The sequence below is a fragment of the Gadus macrocephalus genome, chromosome 2, assembly GCF_031168955.1.
Source record: "Gadus macrocephalus chromosome 2, ASM3116895v1".
NCBI lineage: Eukaryota > Metazoa > Chordata > Actinopteri > Gadiformes > Gadidae > Gadus > Gadus macrocephalus.
In genome coordinates this window covers 22,532,149-22,557,286 of record NC_082383.1, presented here as the reverse complement: position 1 = coordinate 22,557,286, position 25,138 = coordinate 22,532,149, and the positions used below count along the sequence as shown (strand labels likewise).

The 25,138-nt window shown below is 44.0% G+C and overlaps 2 protein-coding genes and 3 long non-coding RNA genes across 6 annotated transcripts; 2 read left to right on the top strand and 3 right to left on the bottom strand.

Moving 5' to 3' along the window:
- Nucleotides 1-21: 21 nt before the first annotated feature.
- On the top strand, nt 22-1,435 carry LOC132473940 (uncharacterized). Its single transcript, XR_009529512.1, has 3 exons — nt 22-287; nt 544-620; nt 839-1,435. It is a non-coding gene; the product is annotated as an uncharacterized LOC132473940 (long non-coding RNA).
- Nucleotides 1,436-5,138: 3,703 nt separating this feature from the next.
- Nucleotides 5,139-8,920, top strand: LOC132473813 (apoptosis regulator BAX-like). Of its 2 annotated transcripts, XM_060074093.1 has the most exons (6): nt 5,139-5,280; nt 5,589-5,619; nt 5,839-6,003; nt 6,148-6,286; nt 6,446-6,550; nt 7,367-8,920. In XM_060074093.1, the coding sequence occupies exons 1-6, from the start codon at nt 5,253-5,255 to the stop codon at nt 7,493-7,495; spliced, it is 597 nt and encodes a 198-aa protein (XP_059930076.1). In that variant the 5' UTR covers nt 5,139-5,252; the 3' UTR covers nt 7,496-8,920. The 2 variants fall into 2 exon arrangements, with proteins under 2 accessions (XP_059930076.1, XP_059930085.1); XM_060074102.1 differs by lacking the exon at nt 5,589-5,619 and having other exon boundaries at nt 5,175-5,280.
- LOC132473920 (uncharacterized) lies at nt 8,480-11,237 on the bottom strand. Its single transcript, XR_009529497.1, has 3 exons — nt 11,066-11,237; nt 9,541-10,141; nt 8,480-8,793 (listed from the first exon to the last, which is right to left on the bottom strand). It is a non-coding gene; the product is annotated as an uncharacterized LOC132473920 (long non-coding RNA).
- Nucleotides 11,238-14,125: 2,888 nt separating this feature from the next.
- LOC132473635 (natural killer cells antigen CD94-like) lies at nt 14,126-22,553 on the bottom strand. The gene is made up of 9 exons (XM_060073844.1): nt 22,404-22,553; nt 21,414-21,527; nt 21,093-21,164; nt 16,338-16,388; nt 15,959-16,101; nt 15,728-15,828; nt 15,492-15,649; nt 14,788-15,016; nt 14,126-14,260 (listed from the first exon to the last, which is right to left on the bottom strand). Exons 1-9 carry the CDS (start codon nt 22,492-22,494, stop codon nt 14,251-14,253), a joined length of 969 nt encoding a protein of 322 aa, XP_059929827.1. The 5' UTR covers nt 22,495-22,553; the 3' UTR covers nt 14,126-14,250.
- On the bottom strand, nt 17,258-18,895 carry LOC132473961 (uncharacterized). The gene is made up of 2 exons (XR_009529521.1): nt 18,059-18,895; nt 17,258-18,013 (listed from the first exon to the last, which is right to left on the bottom strand). It is a non-coding gene; the product is annotated as an uncharacterized LOC132473961 (long non-coding RNA).
- Nucleotides 22,554-25,138: the final 2,585 nt, after the last annotated feature.

The following is a 25,138-nucleotide window of genomic DNA, read 5'->3' as shown; positions in this document are numbered from 1 at the left end:
CAACCGCTGTGTTTTCTTACTAGAACGTGTTTCTGGAGCGGAGGTGAGCTGGTAGGGGAGGCGTGAATCTGGAGGATGACCATCACTCTACCAACCAGGGTTGTAAGTTTGTATTAACCAAACAAACTGGAAATAAAGGGCTTAAAAATAAGACAAACTACATGTTTGTTACCAGACTTTAGGGCCAGACTCGCGCTGTTTGTTCCAGACCAGGACTCTGGCTGAGGAGAGCTGATGGAGGAGCCAAGACTCTGGAGGACGACATCACTCCACCAACCAGGATCCTCGTAAGTTTGCCTAAAATAAACAGAGTAGACTTGTTGTTACGCAGGATTAGTTTGTCCAGTACAAGTTACGGCATACTATTGTGGTTGTTTACCAGACAAACTACAGCTGCTACTTTGTTACGCGCCATTAGAGCCCAACTACTCCTGTGTTTGTGACCTTACATTAGAGACAAACTACTCCTGTCTTTGTTACCTTGCATTAGAGCCCAACTACTCCTGTCTTTGTTACCTTTCATATTACGTTTGTAACCACCAGACCAGGAATCTGGAGGACTGATGGAGAAGCCATACATCTGGATGGCTAATCCTGAGGACCACCATCAAGGATTCCTCGTAAGTTTGCATTATCTGGACATAGTGGACTAGGTAGGGGGTTGGGGGTTCAACTCTCAAACCAATGGTGCCGGGTTCAAGTCCTCAGAATACAGTGATGCGTCCTTGAGCAAGGCGCCCTAAAGCCTGCCTGCTCCTTAATGACTTATCTTTGGTTCAGATAATGTTGCATCTTTTGAATATTGAACCTAATCATTGTCCTTGTTTTGTCCGGGCAGACACAGCTGAGCTGAACCTCACCTGATCCTGTTTGGTCGGGGGCAGACACACCTGAGCTAAACCCGCCCTGATCCTGACATCCTGCTGGTCCCATCTCCTCAGTTCATCTGAGACTCGTCCTCCAGAAGACCTGCTGAGCTCAGCAGTCTGAGGCTGATGGATCAATGACCTCCAGTGGGAGTGATCTTCTTGACCCCACATGTAACCGTGTGCTTCCACACGCCTTTCCCTCACGTCTGTCACTAACCTCACTACTTCACTACTCTCTACTGCTTCCTCTTTTCTTCCTTCTCTGTGGTTCGAACCTTTACACTGAAGGCGCGTCTTCCTGCCCTCAGAGGGTTTAGTGTTAGGGTTGAGTGTCAGGGTTTAGAGTCAGGGACAGAGCTGGTCAGGGAGGACTGCTTTTACAAAAACCTCTTCACTTACTTTCGGAATGGTGGTGACATTTTGAAAAGATTCATTTGGGAAAATGTTTTCCTCTGCTTTCTTTTACAAAATTGTATCAAACTTATGTCAAGTGTTTTTGTTTATATATTAAAATCCCACATTGACTTCTACATGTTTGTTGCGGTTCATTTAATTTTCCTTTTAACTTGGTTAATGTCAAGCTAAACTCCCGCAATACATTTAATATACATGATTGTTATTCTGCAATGTTCACATAATCCATTTTGTAAAAATATGAAACCTCAATATTACTACTAAATTCGAGCCTATTAATGTATTTAACAATGTACATACTGCCCCGCAGGCCATTCTCTGCTACTACGACACGTTCAATCCACCAACCCGTCTCACATCAATGTACTATAGCTACGTTGGTTCAAACGGAAAATGTAGTTTGGTGTGAGACTGTTGTCCAGCAGAGGGAGCTGTTATACACCTTAATTATACAGAAATGTCTGTATTTACATTTTAAAATGTTCATGGGCTGGTCTAGTTTGTCTGCAAATAACTCTGCCTCCAGCAACAGGATTGGTTGAAACATATGAAGTGAAGGAAATAAAAGCCCAGTTCACCAGATCTGAGGTCAGCTGCGGTCAGATTTTGGATTGAATGTATTGAGCTCGGAGGAGCTCAATACATCGAGGAGGAGCACGGCAGGACGCGTGTTTACCTGGTCGATTAGGCCCTGAACGCAGACCCTGAACCCAGACATCCTAGTCACAGACCCTGTGTTTAATTAGCCCCGAATATAATTTTTGGGTTACAAAAATAAATAAAAGTAAAAATATTTATAAGTACTAGCCCAGTCTAGATAGTCCTTCTGGCAAAAGAATAAACAGTTTAAAAACAACCTTATTACCACCTCAAGTGAATTAACCTATCCTGTCCCCAGTCAGATGTGTGTGTAGTCTGTCTCACTTGTATTAATTTTACTCTGAAATAACTGGAATGGGGCTTTAGGCATTTTGAAAATATGTTCATGCAAAATAAAGCATAGAAATCATTTTGGCATTTTCATTTTCCGTCTGGGCTAAGCCCCTGATGTTTATGAAACCTAGAAACACCCCTGGCTTGAGGAGTGGACCCCTCAACTCATTTCACAAATGCATGTTTTTGCAATCACAAGAGTGGCGAAGTCATGCCCCTTCCGGTAGAGCTCATGGGACCTATGAGATCGAAAAATATGAATGGGTGTCAATGGAGTGAAAATAATTATTTTCTGGTCCCAGTCTTTATATGTCCTGGATTACACATGTTTGTGGATTTAAATGATAATTTTTCATGCAAAGAAAACAAAAAATTTTCGTGAAGAAGTTTGATAATTTTAGGTTTTATGTGAGGCCGCTTTGTGAACTACAGCTCTTCGCTGCTCTCGACGCATATGAAACACGTCACCACACCCGCCCTTGGAACCTTGGAACTCGGCACAGAGATGGCGATCACTCTGCTCCACTTCACCACTTTTTTTCAAGGCGAGGATAAAAGCATAGAAAGAGGTGAAAACCACTATAAGTCGGGGCATGTGGAGAGTTTTAGTTATGTGCCATCTCTGTGCCGATTTCCAAGTGCGGGTGTGGTGACGTATTTCATATGCGTCGAGAGCAGCGAAGAGCTTGCATGAAAAATTATCATTTAAATCCACGAACAACATGTGTAATCCAGGGCATATAAAGACTGTGACCAGAAAATAATTATTTTCTCTCCATTGACACCCATTCGTATTTTTCGATCTCATAGGTCCCATGAGCTCTACCGGAAGGGGCGTGACTTCGCCACTCTATAGGAATGAATGGGCGCCATTTTGGAATCCGGTGTCCATTGTCCATGGTAGCGCGTCATCTCCGGGAGCACCAATATGCTTCTGTTGTACCGCGCACCCTCACGGCTCAGTGTTGGAGTTGCAGCTAGTTACATGTGACAGTGTTTGATGCACTATTAAAAGGTTACACGACAGATATCGTGGATATATGTATACTGTCAGCAGCGGCATGTCTGAATCAAACATGTGCATTATAAAGCATGTAAGTGGATTATCGCCACTTTATGAGCAGATTTAGGGAGCGTTACATGGAAGGTAACTTGGGCGTTTTGGCCTTAGCCATCTCAAGGTGGACGGTGGGGGTGTGGCCCTAAATAACTTTAGTCTATGCTATTTCTGATGACATGTTTCAAGCTAAACACAGTTATGAATCTTCAGCACATAATGGACAACACCATATAAGGTTGTAATGATAAATAAAGACAAAGAACATGGCCACTTTGTCATTTCCGTTTAAGCCAAGACAGACTAAAGGTTTACCTGGGTAAATTAGAACGTAGGCGTGGCCTATTTTGCCTACTCCCAATATAACTGTTTGTTTACCTGTGTTCGGCAGATGCTTCATGAACCACCTCCAGAACGCAAGCCCGTTTACCTTGTGTCTCTGTTAGCATAAACCACGTGTTGAACATTTACCACTCTCCGAGTCATGCCTACCACGAGACCACCGCACCACAAAGGATCGAATTAGTTTATTCCACATCACTTACCTGTTCCGAGCTGTGCCAAAATGATGTTAAGATGCGGGATACACTTAGCCTGCAGCAGCCTTCAATTCTAAATCCTGTTCTCTTAAGGCCCTTTACTACAACGTTGTGGAGTGATGTACAGTGTGGCTGGAGGATGTGAAACCAGATGAGTTTAAAATAGATATGTTTGGAAATAATAAAATATATATAAATATTTCTAAATGGGGATTCATACTAAAATTATTATACCCCTTGTAATGTCAGCTGGGAATCAGTATTGCCACCTGTCTCCTTTCCTATCCGAACATCATAAAGATAACATTATTCATTGACCTTTAAAGATTATTTGGACCCTGTAACGGCTAGGTAGACGTAGAACCCAAGTGCACGGACAGGCGACAGTTGAGGACAGTTTGATTTAATTCCGTGCAGGATCGGGCTGGCAGAGAGCAAACAGTAAGGACACCGACAGGCGGGCAGGGAATCGGCGGTGGGTCGGCAACGGGAGGGCAGACAGGCAGGCGAGGAGCAGGAAACAGGGAATCAGACAGGCCGGTGTTGTGCGGTTGTGCCGAATTTCGACCCCCCCGCATATTACGACCCCCCTTCGCGTGAACGCGCATTGGCTTATTGTCAACGCCCCATACTTTCATTTAGTTCGAGGCGCTCTTCCTTCCGACAATATTAGTCTAAATTAGTGTTTATATTCTATCACAACATCGCAAGTTGAGCAACTTATCACAGAAAGCGATGGCATATTTTAGATTGTAAGTTTGAAGACGAACACATCGCAATGGAACCTCCGACGGCGACGACCCATGTACGCTACACATTCACGATAAACTACGAGAGCACTTACATACGTAATAGTTAAAAGTAATACATTTATGCATTATGTCATTTACTCATATTAATTTTGACAACCTCTTGGTAGCCTACCCTGGAAAGCACATTTAACTGTGACTGATCCAAAACTAAGGAAATCCTTTACTAGGTACAGACTCAGTGAGCACAGCCTCGCCTTCGAGAGAGTGAAGGATATTGGATATATTGGATATATCCAATATTTCGATATATTGAATATATACTGTATATACTGGATGTATTCAATATCCAGCCAATTTAGCTTGCCATATTCATCACCCATCTCCTATTTCTTGTTTGCAAAGTCTGAGAAACGTATTGACGGTCGAGTGTTGAGTGAAACCATGAAACAGCCACACGATCTTGAAAAAACAAATATTAATATTTCAACAAGGCAGGTAAAGCCAACGTGTTGATAATAACTAGATATACATAACGTAGGTCTAATTACCAGTAGGCCTACAAGTCATTTTTGTCCTGTCATTAAATTTGCTATTTCAAAAGATCCCGCAAAGCACTTCCTGGACGGGTCTCTGGAGATGAATCGTATAGGTTTACATCGTTGACGAAAGAGAAAGTAAGGCCTATACAATGGACGGTGGCGGAGATGAAATATCAGGTAAGTGTGTCTACAAAACGAGAAGGATATGATAATAGTTACATTTGGTGTTTCGGCGATTTACATTACTTAAGTCATGTAAGTGGAGCATCCCCAAAGTTTTCAAGACCGCTATAGAAGCGTAACGGAGATAAGAACACGCAAAGCGTGGCGCCTATCCATTTGGCGATTCGGCGACTTGCATTAGGTTACTTTAAGTTACAAGAGGCTACAAGAGAGGCGGTGTGGCGAAACTAACTGGCGCGGGTTTATAATTAATATAAACCAGCGCCGCTTGTTGTTTGACAATGTTAATCGTTTCTCAACAGATGAACGGATAGCGGAGGCTTGTCTCAGAGGGTAAGCTTGTATCAAAGTTAAACGTTAAAATTCCATGCTCATAATTCAACTGCTAATATAATTCTACCGTTCTGGTAACCCAGAACGGTGTTGTCCTTTACACATAATTAGTAATAAACGTAGGATCAGAGGTCTGTGAGCTTTTAAGAATTAATAAGCAGTGTGATCATAGCTAATGGTTCTGTGTTGAGGCGACGGATAACCCCCAGCATGTCTTAGGGTCATGGAGCAGGAGCTGAGGGAGGGCCACCAGGACGTCGAGGCTCCGGCGCTGCCATCGGGCCCCGAGCCGCAGAGTGAGGCGGAGAGAGATTTGATGGATGAGTTGGGCCGAAGGGTTCGCCAACAGAGCTCCATTCTCAAAGGCAACCAAGAGTTACAAGAGTATGTTATTTACATTGGCTCGTTCTTTTTCATAATTTTCAGTGCACTTCAAACCAGCACTTTTCTTGCATCCAAATTCATCTCGAATCATGCATTCCATAATCCATTTATAATGCCTGCGGCTTCTGTTTTCCTCTCTCAAAGCTCCATCGATGGGGTGATTCGAATGCCAGGTTCAATGATTGACAAGTTCTCACAGCTGGCAGGCAAAGTGTTTAAGAATGGAGTGACCTGGGATAAAATCATATTGCTGTTCTATGTTGCCGGAAGGATGGCAATAAAGGTGTGTGTTAGTGTGTGTGCAAACAATGATCAACCCCCTGCTATACACAGACCAAAAAAACAACACAAATCTGCCCACAACCACCCAAACTATATGGTTCACAATTATTTAAATGTGTGTGTGTGCTTGTGTGTGTGTGTGTGTCCCTGTGGCTTCCAGGTGATGGAAGATAATCTGCCTCTACTGGTGATTGAGATCTTCAAGATAGCGTTGAATTACTTCAAGGAGAAACTACTGGGCTGGGTCACTAGCCATGGAGGATGGGTAGGTTAAGCCTTTCCCACACACTGGAGTCTTACTTTAGTCTGACCTTAGATGCAGAACACTACAGCAAAGTTACACTGGTGGAATAAGAAACAGGACGGATATTTGTACAGAATTAAGTCTGTACACAAGACTTAATTAAACTAAATTAACTTCCCATTTACTTTGCAGATTTAGATTATCAATACAAAATATAAATCAATTTAAACATCATGATAAATTATTACAGGTTATTAGCTAATTACAAGCTATCCCTATTTATATTCCAGGGATTACATACGATTCTTAAATGGGCCATTCTTAATAAGTACTTACTTTTGGTACTTTAGGTATATTTATTTCTAACACTTATGTGCTATTAAATAAGTACAGGACTTTTGCTTGATCAGTTTGTTTACACTAATTGCTACTTTCACTTCATTAAGAGATCTGAGAGCTCCTACCAATGGTTTAATTTCACTCCCTCAATGTGAAGTTGTTCAATTAAAAATAGCAATTCACCTGAAATCACAATTATGTACTTTAATTGTGAATCGTTCTTTTCCACTTCTCTTACATCATAGCTAACATATGGCTCATATTAAATTCTGGCTTAACATAATTCTCTCTCTCTCTCTCTCTCTGTGCCCCCTTATCTCTCTCTCTCTGCCCCTCTGTCTCTCTCTGTGCCCCCTTATCTCTCTCTCTCTGCCCCTCTCTCTCTCTCTGTCTCTCTCTGTGCCCCCTTATCTCTCTCTCTCTGCCCCCTTATCTCTCTCTCTCGGCCCCCTTATCTCTCTCTCTCTGCCCCCTTATCTCTCTCTCTCATATCAACAGAGCAACTGTCTGTCAGAGCTAAGTGGCCGTATGCAGGGCATGCCACTCACCACCAAGCAGACACTCATCATCATCGCCGGCCTGGCCTTCCTGAGCATCGTCGCCTGGAAGCGGACACGGAGGGCCTGAGGCCAGGGCCATGGAGGGCCTGAGGCCAGGGCCATGGAGGGCCTGAGGCCAGGGCCACGGAGGGCCTGAGGCCAGGGCCACGGAGGGCCTGAGGCCAGGGCCACGGAGGGCCTGAGGCCAGGGCCACGGAGGGCCTGAGGCCAGGGCCACGGAGGGCCTGAAGCCAGGGCCACGGAGGGCCTGAGGCCAGGGCCGCTTCCAGCCATTTGGGTGATTGCTTAGTGGTAGTTATGACTCCATTTCACCTACAGATTTTGATCTTACTCTCATTTTGACAGAGAAATCGGTTATACCAGCCTGTTATCAGTATCAGTCACATTCAGTTACTCAGTGGTGTATTGTAAGGATAGGTTTCTTCAGATTGCAAAATTATTTTTACGAACAGATTTTTTTATATTTGTATATGACATAGGGCAAAGAAAAATAATGCATGCTCCGCAAAAATAAATAACTAAATAAGCAGGCCCCGTCCATGCAGTATACGCTCTGGCTCGGCTGCATGTCTGACATGGCAGAAGTCGAAGAGCTCGTCCCTCGTTGCGGATCATCGTCCGTTATCTGGAAATATTTCGGATTTAGGGCAAGCGATTTGAACCAGCATCAAACAATCTTCAAAGTGTGCCGTAGAGCTGTGTCAGCGCCGCAAGGCAACACAACTAATTAATTCGGCCACCTGAACACACACCACAAAATAGTCTGACGAAGGCATGAATGCTATAAAAGTGTTGCATCGGCTGCTAACACGAGTCGTCCCACGTCTAGCCAGACGTCCATAAAACGAGCCTGTACAGCATGACACCGTGTCCATCAGGTCACAAAGACGCACCGAAATCGCCAATGCAATCACATTCCATTTGGCCAAAGATATGTGTCCAATAAACACCGTCGGTAATGAAGTCTTCAAGAAAATGGTAAACATACTGGACAATAGGTATGTTATCCCCTCGCGCAATTATTTTTCATTTTGCATTCTCTGGTGGCATATTTATTTTAGTAATCCTATTTATTTAAACGCCTTATTTTCAAGTTTAACAAATCTTTTACAATTTAAACATTGTCAAATCTGTGCCCTGTTGATTTTAAGTTGGTGATATCTCTGCAAAGATTTGTACATTAGCAGGAATGTAGCACAATGGTTCACGGTTGTTAAAGCAGTGTTATGTTAACGTGATTGTTCAATACAAATATTTGTCAATCAAATGAATAATCGTGGTAAATAATCGGGATATCAGTATTGATCAAAATAATTGTGATAATCATGTTGGCCATAATCCCGCACCCCTAATATTTCTTTATTTCTTTATTTCAAGGATAGCCCCTTGAGATGTATCATCTCATTTTCGAGGGGGTCCTTACAATAATGACAAATAATACAATGAAAGTAAAAAGTAAGTTATAAACATAAATTCAAACACATAAGCACAAGGACAAACGCACGCACACTCACACACCCACACACACACACACACACACGCACACTCACACACCCACACACACTCCAACAATGCTCCCCATAGCTACCCCCCCCCCTACCCTTCCCACCCCCTACCAGCCAGTATTACACAGAGTACAATCAAATATATGAATATACATTACATACAATAAATACATTGTCTTGCATGCACAAGTAGAATATACAGTACATATTTGAACCCAGATACACACATGTAAATAGTATAGTGGACAAAAGGAAAGCAGGTATGAGTAGAATGAGTCCTAGAGAGAAAAGGTAAGATAGATCAGAAACAAGAGCAGGATGTTTTATGATGCAAAACTAAAGATGATTTGAAGATATGGAAAGAAGTAATAGACCTAAGTGAGGAGGGAAGGTTGTTCCAATCTGATGGCGCTTTGAATTTGAATGCCCGACGACCAATTTCTTTCCTGATTCTAGGTTTAATTAGAAACAGGTGGTCCATGTGCCGTAGGCTGTATCGAGAAGTTAAAGGGATTAAGAGTTGTTTCAAATATGAAGGGAAATTGAGATGGATGCATTTGAATGTAAGTATTGACCAATGGAATTTATTGTCAATATGACATGTGACAATAAATAAATCATCTTTAATCTTGAATCTTGTTTGGTAAAATCTTGCGTTATTACAGCATGTTATTTATGTTGTCATAGGTTGTGCAGTAATGTAAATTGTGAATACGTTTACTTTCCATTGCACATAATAAAGTGCAATAAAAAGGTCCATAGTCCCTGCAGCCACCATTAGCTAGCGTAGCGACCAATGGAGCTACAACATGTCTATGAAAGACGTTCGGTTGAAGGACATATAATGGGAAATAGAAATATTTTCCGTTTGGTGGAATGGGGCTGTTTTCGTGAACCTCTGGGGTGGGTCGAGAAGCCAGGGTTCCATCTGATAAGGCACGGCGTTTACCCCCCCTTAGGACATCCAGAGGAGGTTCATCGATGGATTACAATATGGCTTAAACAATACTATATTTGTATTGGGGGGCACAGCTGTTCTCCTTGAGGCCTGTCTGCCACAGTATAAGAAGTCCTTGCTTTTGTCAGTGGATTGGACTTCTCCTCGCGGAGCTCCCGGAGATGCAGGGGGACTTCCCATCTGGGGACCTTTCCTTGCGGAGCTCTTGGAGAGACGCAGGGCGATCCCACCACTGACAATCTCCCAAAACCTGAAAAGGACAGGACAGACTGGATACATTTTTTGAAGGGCAGAGTCCCGGCTACAGTTAGCTCATCTTTGTATGTGTGTGATACTTCACGTCCGGATTCGCATCTTTGTTGAAGCTTATACATGCAATTCTGTACGAAAAGCCACCAAAGGGGGATGTAATTGCTGCCTTAGTTCCCGCTTCGATAATGAGGCGGTCTGAGTCAGATGTATAGGCAGCCCCAGGTAAATAAAATATTAAACTCGAAGCACAACAATTTAAACGCAACACATGAAAGATTTGGGTAGTGACCTTTTAATGAACACCTCACAGGTTACAGAATTTATAGAATGCATAGAACATAATAGAATTGAAAGGGAACTCCGCCCATATCCCCAGCACCACTCGACAAAGCATCTGTATGCTATGAAGCGGTCAGTCGTTACAGGTTTAGATATAAGACCTCCTTTGGTCAATATTGGCTTCATTAACATTGGTCTTTCTACTATGCAAACATGCCATGATTTTTGCCCCACAGCTGAGCGTCGAACGAACTTCCTTGTTTCTAAGGGAAACACATCTTGGCTAGCCGGGACCAGCCTTGTTCTCTGGATACATCCTGTCTACAATTGCGATCACCTGACCATGTAGCAACCGCATGGTGAAATATCAACAATTCAGATAGAATTCCATGAATGCATATTTTTGCATATTATGCAAGACGTACGGCTGTTCTTCGCCGTTCTCTCCAGTTCACTTGCGTTCCCATTTAAACAATGAATGCTTCTGTTCTCAGGCCACCTGGTTAAGGGCTTGGGCCGCGTAATCAAGTTACGACATGGATAACAGCACTGAGCTCTGGAACAATAGCAAAACCATGGACTTTGACAACAACAACATCTAACAAACTCATGAGGCAAAGGAACTGAAGGAGGTCATGCTCACGGGTGCCTGGAGGTGGAGGTGGAGGTTATTTTCCTGAGATCAAATCCGTGGACTCTGGGCAGTCAACACGAATGGAGCTGTGTCTGACGGAGGAGGTGAAGGAGGTGGCAGAGATTACAGCGAAGGGAGGAGTGAAGGCAGAGGGGTGTGTCTCTGAGGAGCCATGGGGGACAATAGAAATCCCTGCAAGTTAGACGTTCCCCAGCCCTCAATGGTTTATCAGTTACTTGAGTCAATATAAAATGGTGCTTTCTCATTTTTGCAGTAGTCCTACATATATAGTAGAAACTGTAATCCTATAACTATCCAATATTTATTTTATGAAATCTATTATATTGGAAACGTCTGGCCATAAAATAATACAGGGTTTGTTGTTGTCAAAGTATTTACCATCACTGTTATACAAAAATATCGCTTACATTTAAAAATCCTAATGCATAGCTTCATTACATCATTCTGCATCAAGCAACAAGCAACTTCATAAATAAAGGCATTTGAATATAATTGGTGTGCATCCTTGTCTTCCTTTGTACCACTGTATACTATGCATACTATGTATACTATGTAAACAGGGACCCTGGATTGGTGCTCAGAGGGTCCCCGGCTGCTGCAATGTAATGTTCTGGTGCCGGCAGATCCGGGGTCAGATAGACAGATAGTCAGTCTGAAAGCCAAAAAGGAGTCAAATATGGATATGCCTTTTGCGTTTTTCGTCTGTTTGAAGTGTGAAATTATTTTGAAATGTATTGATCTTAGGATTCTAGTTCATTTCACATAGGATAGCCTCATCCAATCAGGTCTATATTCTCGCGCAAAGCATCATGGGTAGGATATTCCATCCCTTGATTCACTCTACCACAAACGGACACTACGCAGAGCACGGAAAATCATCTCCGACCCCACTCACCCTGCACACTATGCCTTCCAGCCACTGCCCTCTGGGGGGCGTTACAGGACGATTGCCTCCAGAACAACCCGGTTAAAAAACAGTTTCATCCCAACTGCAATAAACTTTCTTAACTCGGAACGTTAAGGATTAAGCATGGCCCTTATGTATTGTGTAGTGTGTATTTCTGTATGTATATCTGTGTTATATGTTTTGTAAGTTGGAACCTGTACCAAGCTGACAACAAATTCCACCAGCCTGGCTGTGTGGTCATTAAAAGAATCAATCAATCAATCAATCATTACCCAACAGAAGAGGAAGAAGGGCAGTGAGAGTGTGTCCGGCCGTCTGTCTGTGGTTTCTTTCTACAAACGACACAGAGACACTGAGGCCCCCCCCCCCCCCAACCAAAACCCAGGGAGGAGGTCCCAGAATAAAATCGGAATAACATTTATTGTTTTATGTATAATTTCTGATCAATATATTATTATTCTTAAGGCACTTATGGAAGCATTATTCACTAATAAAACAAGAAATCATCGGCTGAACACACGAGAACATTCAGTTGGATCCACTGAGTTGTTTATTACAATTATGCTTCATCAACAAAAAAGACAGAAAAATAGTCCCTTACATGAACACAATAAACACAAGGACTAAAACAATAGAAGCAGCAGACTTTACAACTCATCAACAGGTGAGCACATATCTTTAATAACTGAACATGTTCTGCGGCCGCTTGGTTCCCAACAGAACACAAAAAATCAAGATTCAGTTTAAAGTCATTTACAACATGCAACATTATCCCATAGATATCTTGGTTATTATGAATAAAATATAACATCGGCTTTAAATCAGGTCGCATATCAGGATTATGACAAAAATTATGATATAAGAGCCCTTAAGACTTAAATTGTTATATATAAAGATGGACCATCAATAGGTATTTTATGTACATTTCAAATAATAAATGTGCTTATCTAACTATGGGAGATCTTAAAAGCCTTTTCATGGTTTATCATGCTATACCAGAAGAGAGAGAGAGAGAGAGAGAGAGAGAGAGAGAGAGAGAGAGAGAGAGAGAGAGAGAGAGAGAGAGAGAGAGAAAGAGAGAGAGAGAGAGAGAGAGAGAGAGAGAGAGAGAGAGAGAGAGAGAGAGAGAGACTATAACTGCCACAGAGACACTGAGTCGTCAGTCCTCTCAGTGTGTGTGTTTTTATGTAGGTTTGTTTTTGTGTGTGTGCACGTGTGTGTGTCTGTCTGTGTGTGTGTGTGTGTGTGTTTTTGGTGTGTGCGTGTGTGTTCCTGTGTCTGTGTGTGTGTCTGTCTGTGTGTGTGTGTGTGTGTTTTTGGTGTGTGCGTGTGTGTTCCTGTGTCTGTGTGTGTGTGTCGGTGTGTGTTTGTGTGTGTGTTTGTATATGTGTGTGTGTGTATGTGTTTGCACGTGTGAAAAGTGCCGCCCCTCCACCCCCACCCCTCCACCCCTCCACCCCCTCCTCCCCATCCATCCCTCATCCCCTCCACCCTCCCCCCCTCCCCCCTCCCCCCTCCCCCCTCCCCCCTCCCCCCTCCACCCCTCCCCCCTCCACCCCTCACCCCTCCCCCCCCCCCCTCCCCCCTCCACCCCTGAGGCACCCTGCAGACCCCCCCCCCCCCCATTTCTCTACAACTGAGGGACCACCGAGACGCCCCCCAGAGCCCCGGGAGGCTCCTGCTGCCCCCCGCTCTCTTTCTACAACCGACACAGAGAGGCTGAGGACCGCCCTGGGGACCCCCCTGGGGCCCGCCACCGCCAGGCCCCACCCCCGGGAGGAGGTCCTCCTGGGTGAAGGAGGACCAGAAGGTGTGGAGGTGTGTCAGTGTGTCTGAGGACCCTCCTCCACCTGGGGACACTCTGTAGAAGGACAGAGAGCCAGCAGGCCGGTCCAGATACACTCCTACTCTGGTGGAGCCAGCGGGGGGGAGAGGGAGGTATGTCGCTGTACCGTTGTACCAGACAGAGTAACGACCATCAGTACAATGAAGAACCCAGGACTTGTTGTTCCGTCCAAGCAGGCTGTCATCACCCTCTCCTCTCCTTGTGATTCCTCTGTATGTCACTCCTATAAAAACCAGTCCTTCCCACTCTACCTCCCAGTAACAGCGGCCAGTCAGAGCCTCTCTACCCAACACCTGGGGCCGGATGTTAAATCTGTCTGGGTGATCCGGATACGACTGGTCCTCTCTAACCAGCGTCACCTTCCTGTTGTCCTCAGACAGAGAGAGGTCTCTGTGGGCCGTGTTGGGGTCCAGTGTGAGGTCACAGGCATCTGAGGGAGAACCAGACATGATGAGCTGCTGAACCGCTCTTCATCCTCATCATCATCATCACTAGTACTGTTCTCCTGCGCTCTGTGTACATATACATAGATATGAACACATACATACATGTACATATGTACACATTCATAGATACACACACCTCAACAATAACGTTATGAAAACATCAACAACAATATTCTGAATACATCAACAACAATGTTAAGAAAACATCAACAATCAGAATCAGAATCAGAAAGGATTTAATTGCCAAGAAGGGTTTTACACCAACCAGGAATTAGGCTTGGTGAGTAAGGTGCATACATTAAGACAATAACAATGAACAATGAACAAACAGTGATAGATATATAACACAATATAAACAAGCAGGGACATAAGTGATCAATTAAAAATAGGATGAATATCAACAAACGTCTCTCCTTGGATCCAGGACTTACCAAAGACAAGAAGCTCAGCGCTGTGATTGGCCGTGCCAGCGCTGTTGCTCGCCACGCAGCAGACCGTGTTCACGCCGTACCTCCCACCTCTGACGAAGAGGAAGCCCCTCTCCACCCAGGCCTCTGATTGGTCGTCTGTGCCGTCCCTCTCCAGGGGCCTGCCGTTGTGGAGCCACTCTACTGTGGGCTCCGGCGTGCCGCCGGCGTGGCAGGTGTAGCGGGCCGTTTGGCCCACGGGCAACACGTGGGTAGAGGAGTGGAACTCTGTGATGCTGGGGGCCTCCTCCTCCTCCGTGGGCATCACTGAACCTGAAGAAACCAGGAGGAGAGGAGTGAACGTCTACAACACGGATCTAGAGATGCAGCGTCAGACACTCCCTTCACTCTCTCCTAACACCTGTCCACTAGAGGGCGACCAGGGGATTCACACCCAGTATTCTGGCCTGCCTTTTCATACATGATTGAGTATCTCAGCAGTGTCTACAAAGATTACCCAGGGAGGGGAAGTCACTCCACGAAGAGATTAACGAGTCGGGGGCGGAGCTTGTGGAGGAGAACGCAAAACCGTTCAGCAGCTCCAATAGAAACTAGTGCAAGTGAACCCAGAAAGGGTTGACCCTTGTGATCTGACCTCAGTAGACCACAATAGAAACCTGACCTCAGTAGACCTAAGCACATCCAACAACCTTTCAACTCTTAAAGAGTGTATTTACTGTATCTACGGCACATAGAACAGAAAGGAGGAACCGTTCTCCACTCATGAACACAAACAAAGTCTACGGACCCTCTTTGTTCCGCTCAGCCTCCAGATGATCCAGGTCTAGGACCTTCTCACAGATCCAGTGGTGCAGTCTGTTACACGGTTCTTCAGACCAGCCGTCCTCCCCTGCTACGACGCAGTCTCTTGCTCCGCCGTCATCGCGTGGTTTAACGTGTCTCCAACTGAGAACCACGAGGAGGAGACAGTGGAGGTCAGTCTGTCACTCTCAGAGAAGAGATGCACAGAGTCTTCAGCCTTACCTTGAGGTCATGGGGGTACCATCCACCCACTTGTGGGTCCCCTCCTTCTCTCGATCACTCAGTCCAATCCAGGAAGTATCCATCAATCTGCTGACAAACGCCTGTTTCCAAAGGTAATAGTAATCTGTTGTCATGACCACAAAGTACACACACACACACACACACACACACACACACGCACACGCACACGCACACGCACACACACACACACACACACACACACACACACACCAGTTCTTCTCTGCTGTTGATGACCACCAGGTCTGCCTTTCTCTTCTGACAGTCTTCTCTACTGGCCCTCCAGCCCTTCTTAGTAGTAGAAACACGGTAGAGACTCTTGTCGTGAAGCATCCAGCCCTGAAGTGTCAATTCATCTGTTGAATGTAAAAGAACATCCTGAACAAACAGAGAACTGCTTATCTTACGGTCTTGGTTACGGACACACAACCCTGAGACCTGACCTTAACAGACTACATAGAAGCACAACCTTAATAGACGACAATAGAAACCTGACCTTAGTAGACCACAATATGAATCACAGAAGCAGAGGGTGTTTTTGAAATGAATGTTAATGACGCGATATATTTAATAACTTGGATAAAACCCTCACCGAGTTCATCCAGTAAGTTCTCTCTCCCCTCTATCCAGGGTGACGGTGAGTCTAGGACAGGACAGAGGAATACAGAAGATATGAGCTTTAAAACAGAACGACATCGTCTCTAAACATTATCGTTGCTATTGTTACAATTATTCATATTAGTAGGCCTAACACAAATTCTAACAAATACAATAATGATCATTATCATTGCTATCATTCCAGGATGAGCGCGCGCATTGCACGCTCAGCCTCTAGTTGTAATTAAACCCATAGCTATAATGTGGAAACCCCAGTCGATAATGTAACACATTTCTGAGCACATAATATCATAACATATTGCCTATAATGTTACAACGTATAACAATTAGGTTCAGCTATAACGTAATGAAGCAAACATAATAAATTTCTCTTCACGTTATGAAGCAAGCATCTTTTGCCCGCCAACGGAGCTTCATGCCAATTCATTGTCAACCACGGCCGAGATAACCACCGTAGCATGTCTCTACCTGTTGTGGAAGAGGGAGGGACGGCGGAGAACCAGACGCAGTCGGTCCATAATATCGTAATGACCACGGAAGAGGCAGTGAATGAAGTATTGATCAGACAGCGAATTATTAGATACCACCGCTAAACCGTTGGAACGCGCAAGACCGGTAACCATAGCAACGCCAGTAAACAAACCCCTCGAAGCCCAATCCCTACGCGCAACGGCCGTCCGGAGGCTCACACAGCTTTTGGCCGTAATATAACACATTAAATTATATAATATTATACACTATTATATATTGAGCTCCGGGAGTGCAAACGGCAACAATCCCTTTCTCCTCCATGCTGCGGTTCACCCCGGACGGCACTGCGGGGAACGGTTGGCCGGTTGAACGCTGATTGGCTGTTACGTTACGTCCCTCAGTGGCCACGCTGTTGAAAGCTGATTGGCTGTTACGTTATGTCACTCAGTGGCCACGCTGTTGAATGCTGATTGGCTGTTACGTTACGTCCCTCAGTGGCCACGCTGTTGAACGCTGATTGGCTGTTACGTTACGTCCCTCAGTGGCCACGCTGTTGAACGCTGATTGGCTGTTACGTTACGTCCCTCAGTGGCCACGCTGTTGAATGCTGATTGGCTGTTACTTTACGTCCCTCAGTGGCCACTCTGTTGAAAGCTGATTGGCTGTTACGTTATGTCACTCAGTGGCCACGCTGTTGAATGCTGATTGGCTGTCATTAGACGAATGTCGCGGCAAAGTTCAAATATTTCAACTCGAGTGAAAGGCTGCAGCCTTCACTTCGGGAAACAGCCAAAGTGTCGCATTGCAAATCCTCATGAACGCGCTCGCCGGTGCAGGGTGCTACAAATCAAATCTTGTAGCAGGATTTTTCTAGCAAAAAATCTGCCCGATTTGCGTCTCTACGTTGAATTTGTATGGAGTCATGTCGCCCCTTCGCGTTTGGTGTGGACGCACCTTCACTTGTGCGAAAGGCCTGCTATTCTATAGCAGTAAGATGTTTAAAAACATAACGTCTAACCTGGGCGAGTCGCGGTGTGTGTGTGTGTGTGTGTTCTTACCTGGGCGCGTGTGTCGATGACGGAGCCGTTATTATTATTTATTTATTTGATTAGGACAGTGCACATTAATCAATATGTCAGCCAGAGCATCAATATAAATATGCCGGAGTTAGCTTAATTGCTCATTTTCATCCGTTGTCCTAAGGCAAGTCAAGAACATAAAAACAACATACCAGTATACAAAATAGATTAAAAAAACACTTTTACACACAAAATAGGTCCCCACATCAAGAGTCCATGTTAAAAAATTAGAATGACCAAAGGTTACATATGAGAGCAGGTCTGGCTTGCTACTAACCACTGTTTAAGGTTTTTTTTAAAGGTGGTGTAAGTGGCACAGTCTCTAACATGTGTTGGTAATATATTCCAGGACTGTGTTCCTCTGATGGACACCACCATTTGACCAAATTTGGTCTTGCGGCGTTGTATTTCGCAGTCACCTCTAGTTAGTGCTCGTGTATTTATTGTAGAGGATTTCTTCTTTATAAAATTCTGTAATGGTGGAGGGGCTAGACCGTTCAGAACCTTAAAGATTAGACAGACATCCAAAAACAGCTGAAAACTATCGAAGTCCATGATTTTGTGTTTATTTGTAATGTTACAATAATGGTAGTATATAGGTTTTTTTGTCTAGTGTTTTAAGCGTTCTCTTGAATAAAGATTTGATTGGTTTTAAAGTGCTCTCAGATGTATGTGACCATGTTGTGTAACAGTACGAGATGTGAGTAAATATCATTGCATGCATATAAGTCTTTGCTGTCTCCATAGTCAGGAAAGGTCTTATATGCTTGAAATTTGATAAATTAAATTTAATTGTGTTTTTAACTTTCTTAACATGCTGCTTAAAATTAAGGTTAGAATCGAAGATGACCCCAAGGTACTTAAAATATTCAACCACCTCAAGTCTCTCACCACCAACCATGACTGATGGTTGCTGTCCCGCAGTTGGCTGTCGGGAGAACAACATACAGACAGTTTTCTTTGTATTCAGATGTAGACAACAGTTATGTTTGAAAACATAACGTGTTACCTGGGCGTGTGTCGCTGCGGTGTGTGCGTGTGCGTGTTAGTGGTGGATTTAATGATACGTTTACGTGACCCCGTTCGCGTGACTCAGTTCGCCGAGAGGAGTCGTTCGTGAATCGTTCGTCAGTTTGTTCGTTCAGTCGAGTTTCCGGTAGCACTAACTCCACTGAGTCTGACTGACTCAGCTGAGAACCGTGCAATGGCGTCCATTACCTGATGCGATTTACCGCTACCGGAAACCAGGCTGAGCGAACAAACGGTTCGCGAACGACTCCTCCCAGCTCAGTGGAGGAGGTGGAGGAGTCGTTCGCGAATGAGCCTAGTTTCCGGTAGCGGTGAATCGCATCAGGTAATGCACGCCATTGCGCGGTTCTCAGATGAGTCAGTCAGACTCAGTGGAGTTAGTGCTACCGGAAACTCGTTCGTTCATTCAGTCGAGTTTCCGGTGAATCGAATGGTGAACGAGACGTCCGAACGAACGAGAGAAACTAACCGGTTCGGTTAATTCGTCCTAAAGACTCGTTCATTTGAACCGGTTCGCGAACGAACGAGCCAACAACGTGCGTGTGTGTTCTTACCTGCACGTGTGTCGATGGCGGAGCCATTACGGTTAAAAACATAACCTCTTACCTGGGCGAGTGTGTCGCTGCCGTTGTATTGGCAAGCGGTGTGTGTGTGTGTGCTTTCGTGTATGTTTGTGCACAGCTGCGTATGTGTGCGGTGTGTGTGTTCGGTGTGTGTGGATGCGGTGTGTATCTGTGCACTTGCGCTGTATGTATGCGTTTGCGTGTGCTGTGTGTGTGTGAGAGCTGCAGGCTGCTTGGCACGTGCACACTGACCAACTTGAGTGACTGGTGCGACAGGCCTGCTATTATATAGAAGTAAGACTAGAGTGTCCGTGTGTGCGTTGCCTGCGCTCAACCTCTAGTTGTTTTTAAACCCATAGCTATATTATGGAAACCCCCGGTCGATATTGTATTTCATTTCTGAGCGCATAATGCAATAACATTTTACAATGTTACAACAAAATAACATTTTGGTTCACCTATAACGTAATGAAGCAAGCATGATCATCTTATTCTTACTTTATGAAGCAAGCATAATCATTTTAAGTTCGCAGCATTTGTGTATCAGAAGATTAGACCCTGAGGGTGATTCACACTTGGTGCTTTATATGCGGACATCGATGTCGTTCAGACGTCAGTAGAATCAAGGGGGGTGGGCCTGCAAGGGGCGGGATATGACGTACGGTCTTAGTTCGCAAGAGGCGGGATAAGTGCGGCCGCTGACACTATAGTTTGTTTTGGTTTGACCGCAGACAGCACGGAGGCAGAACGGGCAGAACTCATCGCCATCAGCTAACAGCTACGGCAGCAACCTACCTAACTATAGTGAACTAAAGCACGGGCTTGTGTGGGGGAGGGGGAGGGGGGGGGGGGAGGGGGGGGGGGGGGGTTGTGAGGGCAAGATTACAGATTGTACATTGGCTACCTGACGTGAGAGATGGGTTTTTTTTGTTAACAGAGGAATGCGTCATTGAGATTAAACATCTCTTCAAGTGATCTGGCCAAGAGAGGCAGCAGTAGCCTACAGTCACACATAGCCTACACATAAAACATAAGAAAAATAAAACAACTAATACAGTCGGCAGGGGCGAGGGGGGATTTCAATATCACAAGACATTTCGGGAGGCTCAATGTGGTGGATAATGTTGCAAAAAAGTGTCTATGATGGACATAAGGCTCAGGTGGGAGAGTGTGTCGACGGCGGGGCTGTTATCTCAATCTTGCCGTTGTCTTGAAACATCTGCATCTGCGCGTGTGCAGTGTGTGTATGCACATGCATGTGTGTGCGTGTGTGTGTGCATGTGTGTGTGGTGTGTGTGTATGCGGTGTCCTGCGCTGACCTTGTCTTGAAACGTCTGCATCAGCACGCCCGTGTGTGCAGTGTGTGTGCATGTGCGTGTGTGTTCGTGATCGTGCAAGTGCGTGTGGATTGTTTGTGTGTGTGTATGCTGTGTTTATGTGTGTGCATGCGGTGTATGTGTGCTAACCCTATTATTATCACTAAATCTTACAAAAACAATATTTAACATTATCATTGCTATTAATACAATCATTGATATGATTATACTGTATTGTAATTCTATTTAGGAGGATATGATTGAGACTCACTGAAGCGCAGGGAGATGAGGAGAATACTCAGCAGTCCGATGCTCACAATGACAGTGATGTGAAACCATAGAGCTGTTCAGGAGTAGGACACACACACACACACACACACACACACACACACACACACACACACACACACACACACACACACACACACACACACACACACACACACACACACACACACACACACACGGTCACTTCGGCTAAAAATGTTTTATCAACATAAATCTTAAATGTATTTGGAGGAAATCATACTTTTTTGGATCATTGTTTTGGACAGGATTATTTCTTTTAAATTCTGTATAAAGGGGCACCTACCAAATCTTCTCTTCCTGGTCTCCTCCCGGTCCAAAGACGTGTCCTCAGTGACCATTGTTACTCTCTGACGGCTTCCACGGCGTCTGAAGTTAGCCTTCTTCTTTGCTCTACCAGCTGGAAAAACAACGTCACTTGATTTCATTCTGACCAATTATCAGCGTGCACTCCGATACCATCAGTGTAAGGAAATGTTTTTCTTCTACTGCACACAGACTCACGAACGCACTCAAGCACACGCACACAGAGTAATTTTCACGCTGATATATTCATACTGCGTGGCTGTCATTCACAGTCCAGACTCCCTACGGTCTGCAGAATCCCTCCCCGTCTTGAAGAAACACCTGAAGACCTCTAACACCTGAACACCTCAGTAGGTGAAGACTGGTACTGTGGCTCTCGTGTTTAGAGCACACTTAAGCAGAGCAAGTACTGGTCTCTAGCATACATGTTATCATCAAATATGAGGACATGCATTGTGGGATAATTTGAGATATGGTCACATTAATGACAAACTTTATAGAATTATGTTAAATTCATAAGTTCACCTGATCGCTTCAGTTAAATGAGCAGCCATTATTAAAACACAAAATTGTTGATTAAATAAACCATTGTCAATCTAATGTTAAGTTCCATTAATAATAAGTCATGAAAAAACTAAACTTGTGCTCTGCTGCCTAAAGTTACTCTGCACTCTGTTCCACGTATATAACGGACATATAACAGGAAACACACAACTACTTGAGATGCCTATCAATAGTCCGTAACTCATGGGCGTAATCTCACGTCAAGTAAGGTAAATACGAGCTTTTTGTCTCAAACACACACATGTCGTTATTTAGGAGAATAAATCTGTCTATACGGTCACTGGTTCATCAGGTCGGCCCATTTGGCTAAAAACTTTTTCTAAAAGTACATTTTAAACGTACGCAGATGAAAAGACATTTTTTTTACTGGATTATTTATTTTAAATCCTCTCTAAAGGGCACCTACCAGATCCTCTCTTCCTGCGCTCCCTCCGGTCCAAAGACGCGTCCCCAGGTTCCTCAGAGAGTCCAGGGTCCGGTTCAGAGATGGTAGCCATGGTTCCTCCCTGACAGCTTCAGATACGTCTGCTCTCAGGAGTCGGCTCTGATATATCAGCTGGAAAAAACAAGTTGAATGTTTTAATTCTGAGGAGTCGTCTGAGATGAATCAAGGAGCATAATTCTCAAATCGACGAGTTCAGCCTGCAATCTGATATCATCAGTGTCAGGAAGTGACAGTGGTGACACTCTTATCAGAGTGAAGACACTCTTATCAGATGTCTTCAGTTGACACACAGACTCACGGACGCATGCAAACACAAAAAATATTATTTTTCATTGAATATAAAGACACAACATACATAGGTATCAGAGACGTGTAGTGAGGCCCGTGGCTGGTGAAGCACTGACCTCTTCAGAGTCCGATTTACAAATATATGAACCCAATTGTTATGTAGTAGAAAAGGCGATTTCTCGTAGCACAGCCACACAGCCAGTCTTTTCGGCGGTACCACTCGGTTTGAAAAGACCGCGTTACTTTCTGTCCCGTAGTTTGAAGCAACCCGTTACACAGGCACAGAGGAGGGCACTCCAAAGGGTCATAAAGACAGCTGAGAGGATTACTGGGACCACACTTCCCTCCATGGACTTTATTTACAGTCAGCGCTGTCGGAAAAGGGCAGTGAGAATCATTAGAGACTCCCTCCACCCAGCTCACCCTCTACTCAATAACTAACATTGTAAATACAGACTCAGACACAGTAGAGGGGACAGTGTCATCACACACACAACAAGATTCTTCAATAGCTTCTTCCCTGCAGCAGTGCGACTGATGGCATTAACAGAGAACAACTGAAAAATACAATGTGCAATATTGTATTTTGCTTATTTATTTTATTTATTTACTTAAATATATACTCACCACCCTACCCCCACTTCCAACGTGCAACAACGCTGCTACATGTGGTTATACAGTATGGTTGCACTGCTGAATTCAATTTAATTTAAAATGTATATATATTTTTTAATTGTAATCACTATCTACTGTGGTGCTATCTGAAATGCAATGCACAACATGCAATTTGTCCTCAATTTTTAAAACTTTTTTTTAAATATTTTTTATTATTACTATTTATTGTGCTTCTCTCTCTCTCTCTCTCTCTCTCTCTCTCTCTCTCTCTCTCTCTCTCTCTCTCTCTCTCTCTCTCTCTCTCTCTCTCTCTCTCTCTCTCTCTCTCTCTCTCTCTCTCTCTCTCTCTCTCTCTCTCTCTCTCTCTCTCTCTCTCTCTCTCTCTCCATGGACCTGACACATACGCAGTTTTTTTTTTTTTTTTTTATAAAATACAGACACAAAAAATACAAAATGCAGCATTAAATTAAATAAAAAGATTATAAAGAGCACACGCACTAGTTGTTTTAATAGCTTTCCCATTTCTAGAACATAGATAGTGGATAGTGATTAAAATTAAAAAATATATATACATATTAAATTAAATGGGGGTAGGGTGGTGAGTATATATTTAAATAAAACACAATATTGCACATTGTATTTTTCAGATGTTCTCTGTTAATGCCATCAGTCGCACTGTTGCAGGGAAGAAGCTATTGAAGAATCTTGTTGTGTGTGTGATGACACTGTCCGCTCTACTGTGTCTGAGTCTGTATTTACAATGTTAGTTATTGAGTAGAGGGTGAGCTGGGTGGAGGGAGTCTCTAATGATTCTCACTGCCCTTTTCCGACAGCGCTGACTGTAAATAAAGTCCATGGAGGGAAGTGTGGTCCCAGTAATCCTCTCAGCTGTCTTTATGACCCTTTGGAGTGCCCTCATCTGTGCCTGTGTAACGGGTTGCTTCAAACTACGGGACAGAAAGTAACGCGGTCTTTTCAAACCGAGTGGTACCGCCGAAAAGACTGGCTTTGTGGCTGTGCTACGAGAAATCGCCTTTTCTACTACGTTACAATTGGGTTCATATATTTGTAAATCTGACTCTGAAGAGGTCAGTGCCTCACCAGCCACGGGCCTCACTACACGTCTCTGATACCGTACGACGGGCGTGTCTTTATATTTCATGAAAAATAATATTTTTTGTGTTTGCATGCGTCCGTGAGTCTGTGTGTCAACTGAAGAAGACATCTGAAAAGAGTGTCTTCACTCTGATAAGAGTGTCAACTGTCACTTCCTGACACTGATGATATCAGATTGCAGGCTGAACTCGTCGATTTGAGAATTATGCTCCTTGATTCATCTATGGCAATTAAGTATGTTTGTTACAAACTGGAAGAGTTGTTATCTAATAATAATATATTTTACATGATCATCACCTGGCTAACTGGGAAGGGGGATTGTCTCTATTATGCGGTTTATGTTTTGCTTTTTTATTTAAATAAGGACATAGCCTACATTTATGTCCATTGTTTGCTTGATAAACCGTTGTGTTATCACGTTGACCCTTTCTGTTAATTTTCTTTTCAAAACCGAGCACATTCTAGACCGTAGTCTAGAATGGAACTACACCGCACTAAATAAGAAAAAAAACCTCTTAAGTTTGGCAACATGGTGAGAAACCATTAAAGATAATCCAAAAAGCCAAACTGTTTCAACAGCAGCCGTTATATCATACCATTCGTCCTGGTGATAATGATTCTCTCTGTCAGTACTCATTTTCGCTGTTCTGCTAAATCCATGCGTTCCAAACTGTTAA

Excerpts from the sequence above, each read along its gene's own strand:
- LOC132473813 (XM_060074093.1), top strand. The coding sequence starts at position 5,253 with ATGGACGGTGGCGGAGATGAAATATCAG. Across the intron at positions 5,281-5,588 it reads TGGCGGAGATGAAATATCAG|ATGAACGGATAGCGGAGGCT; the intron begins GTAAGTGTGTCT and ends GTTTCTCAACAG. Across the intron at positions 6,287-6,445 it reads CCGGAAGGATGGCAATAAAG|GTGATGGAAGATAATCTGCC; the intron begins GTGTGTGTTAGT and ends TGTGGCTTCCAG.
- LOC132473635 (XM_060073844.1), bottom strand. The coding sequence starts at position 22,494 with ATGGCTACCATCTCTGAACCGGACCCTGGACTCTCTGAGGAACCTGGG. Across the intron at positions 16,102-16,337 it reads GAACTTACTGGATGAACTCG|ATGAATTGACACTTCAGGGC; the intron begins GTGAGGGTTTTA and ends TACATTCAACAG. Across the intron at positions 15,829-15,958 it reads TCAACAGCAGAGAAGAACTG|GCGTTTGTCAGCAGATTGAT; the intron begins GTGTGTGTGTGT and ends CTTTGGAAACAG.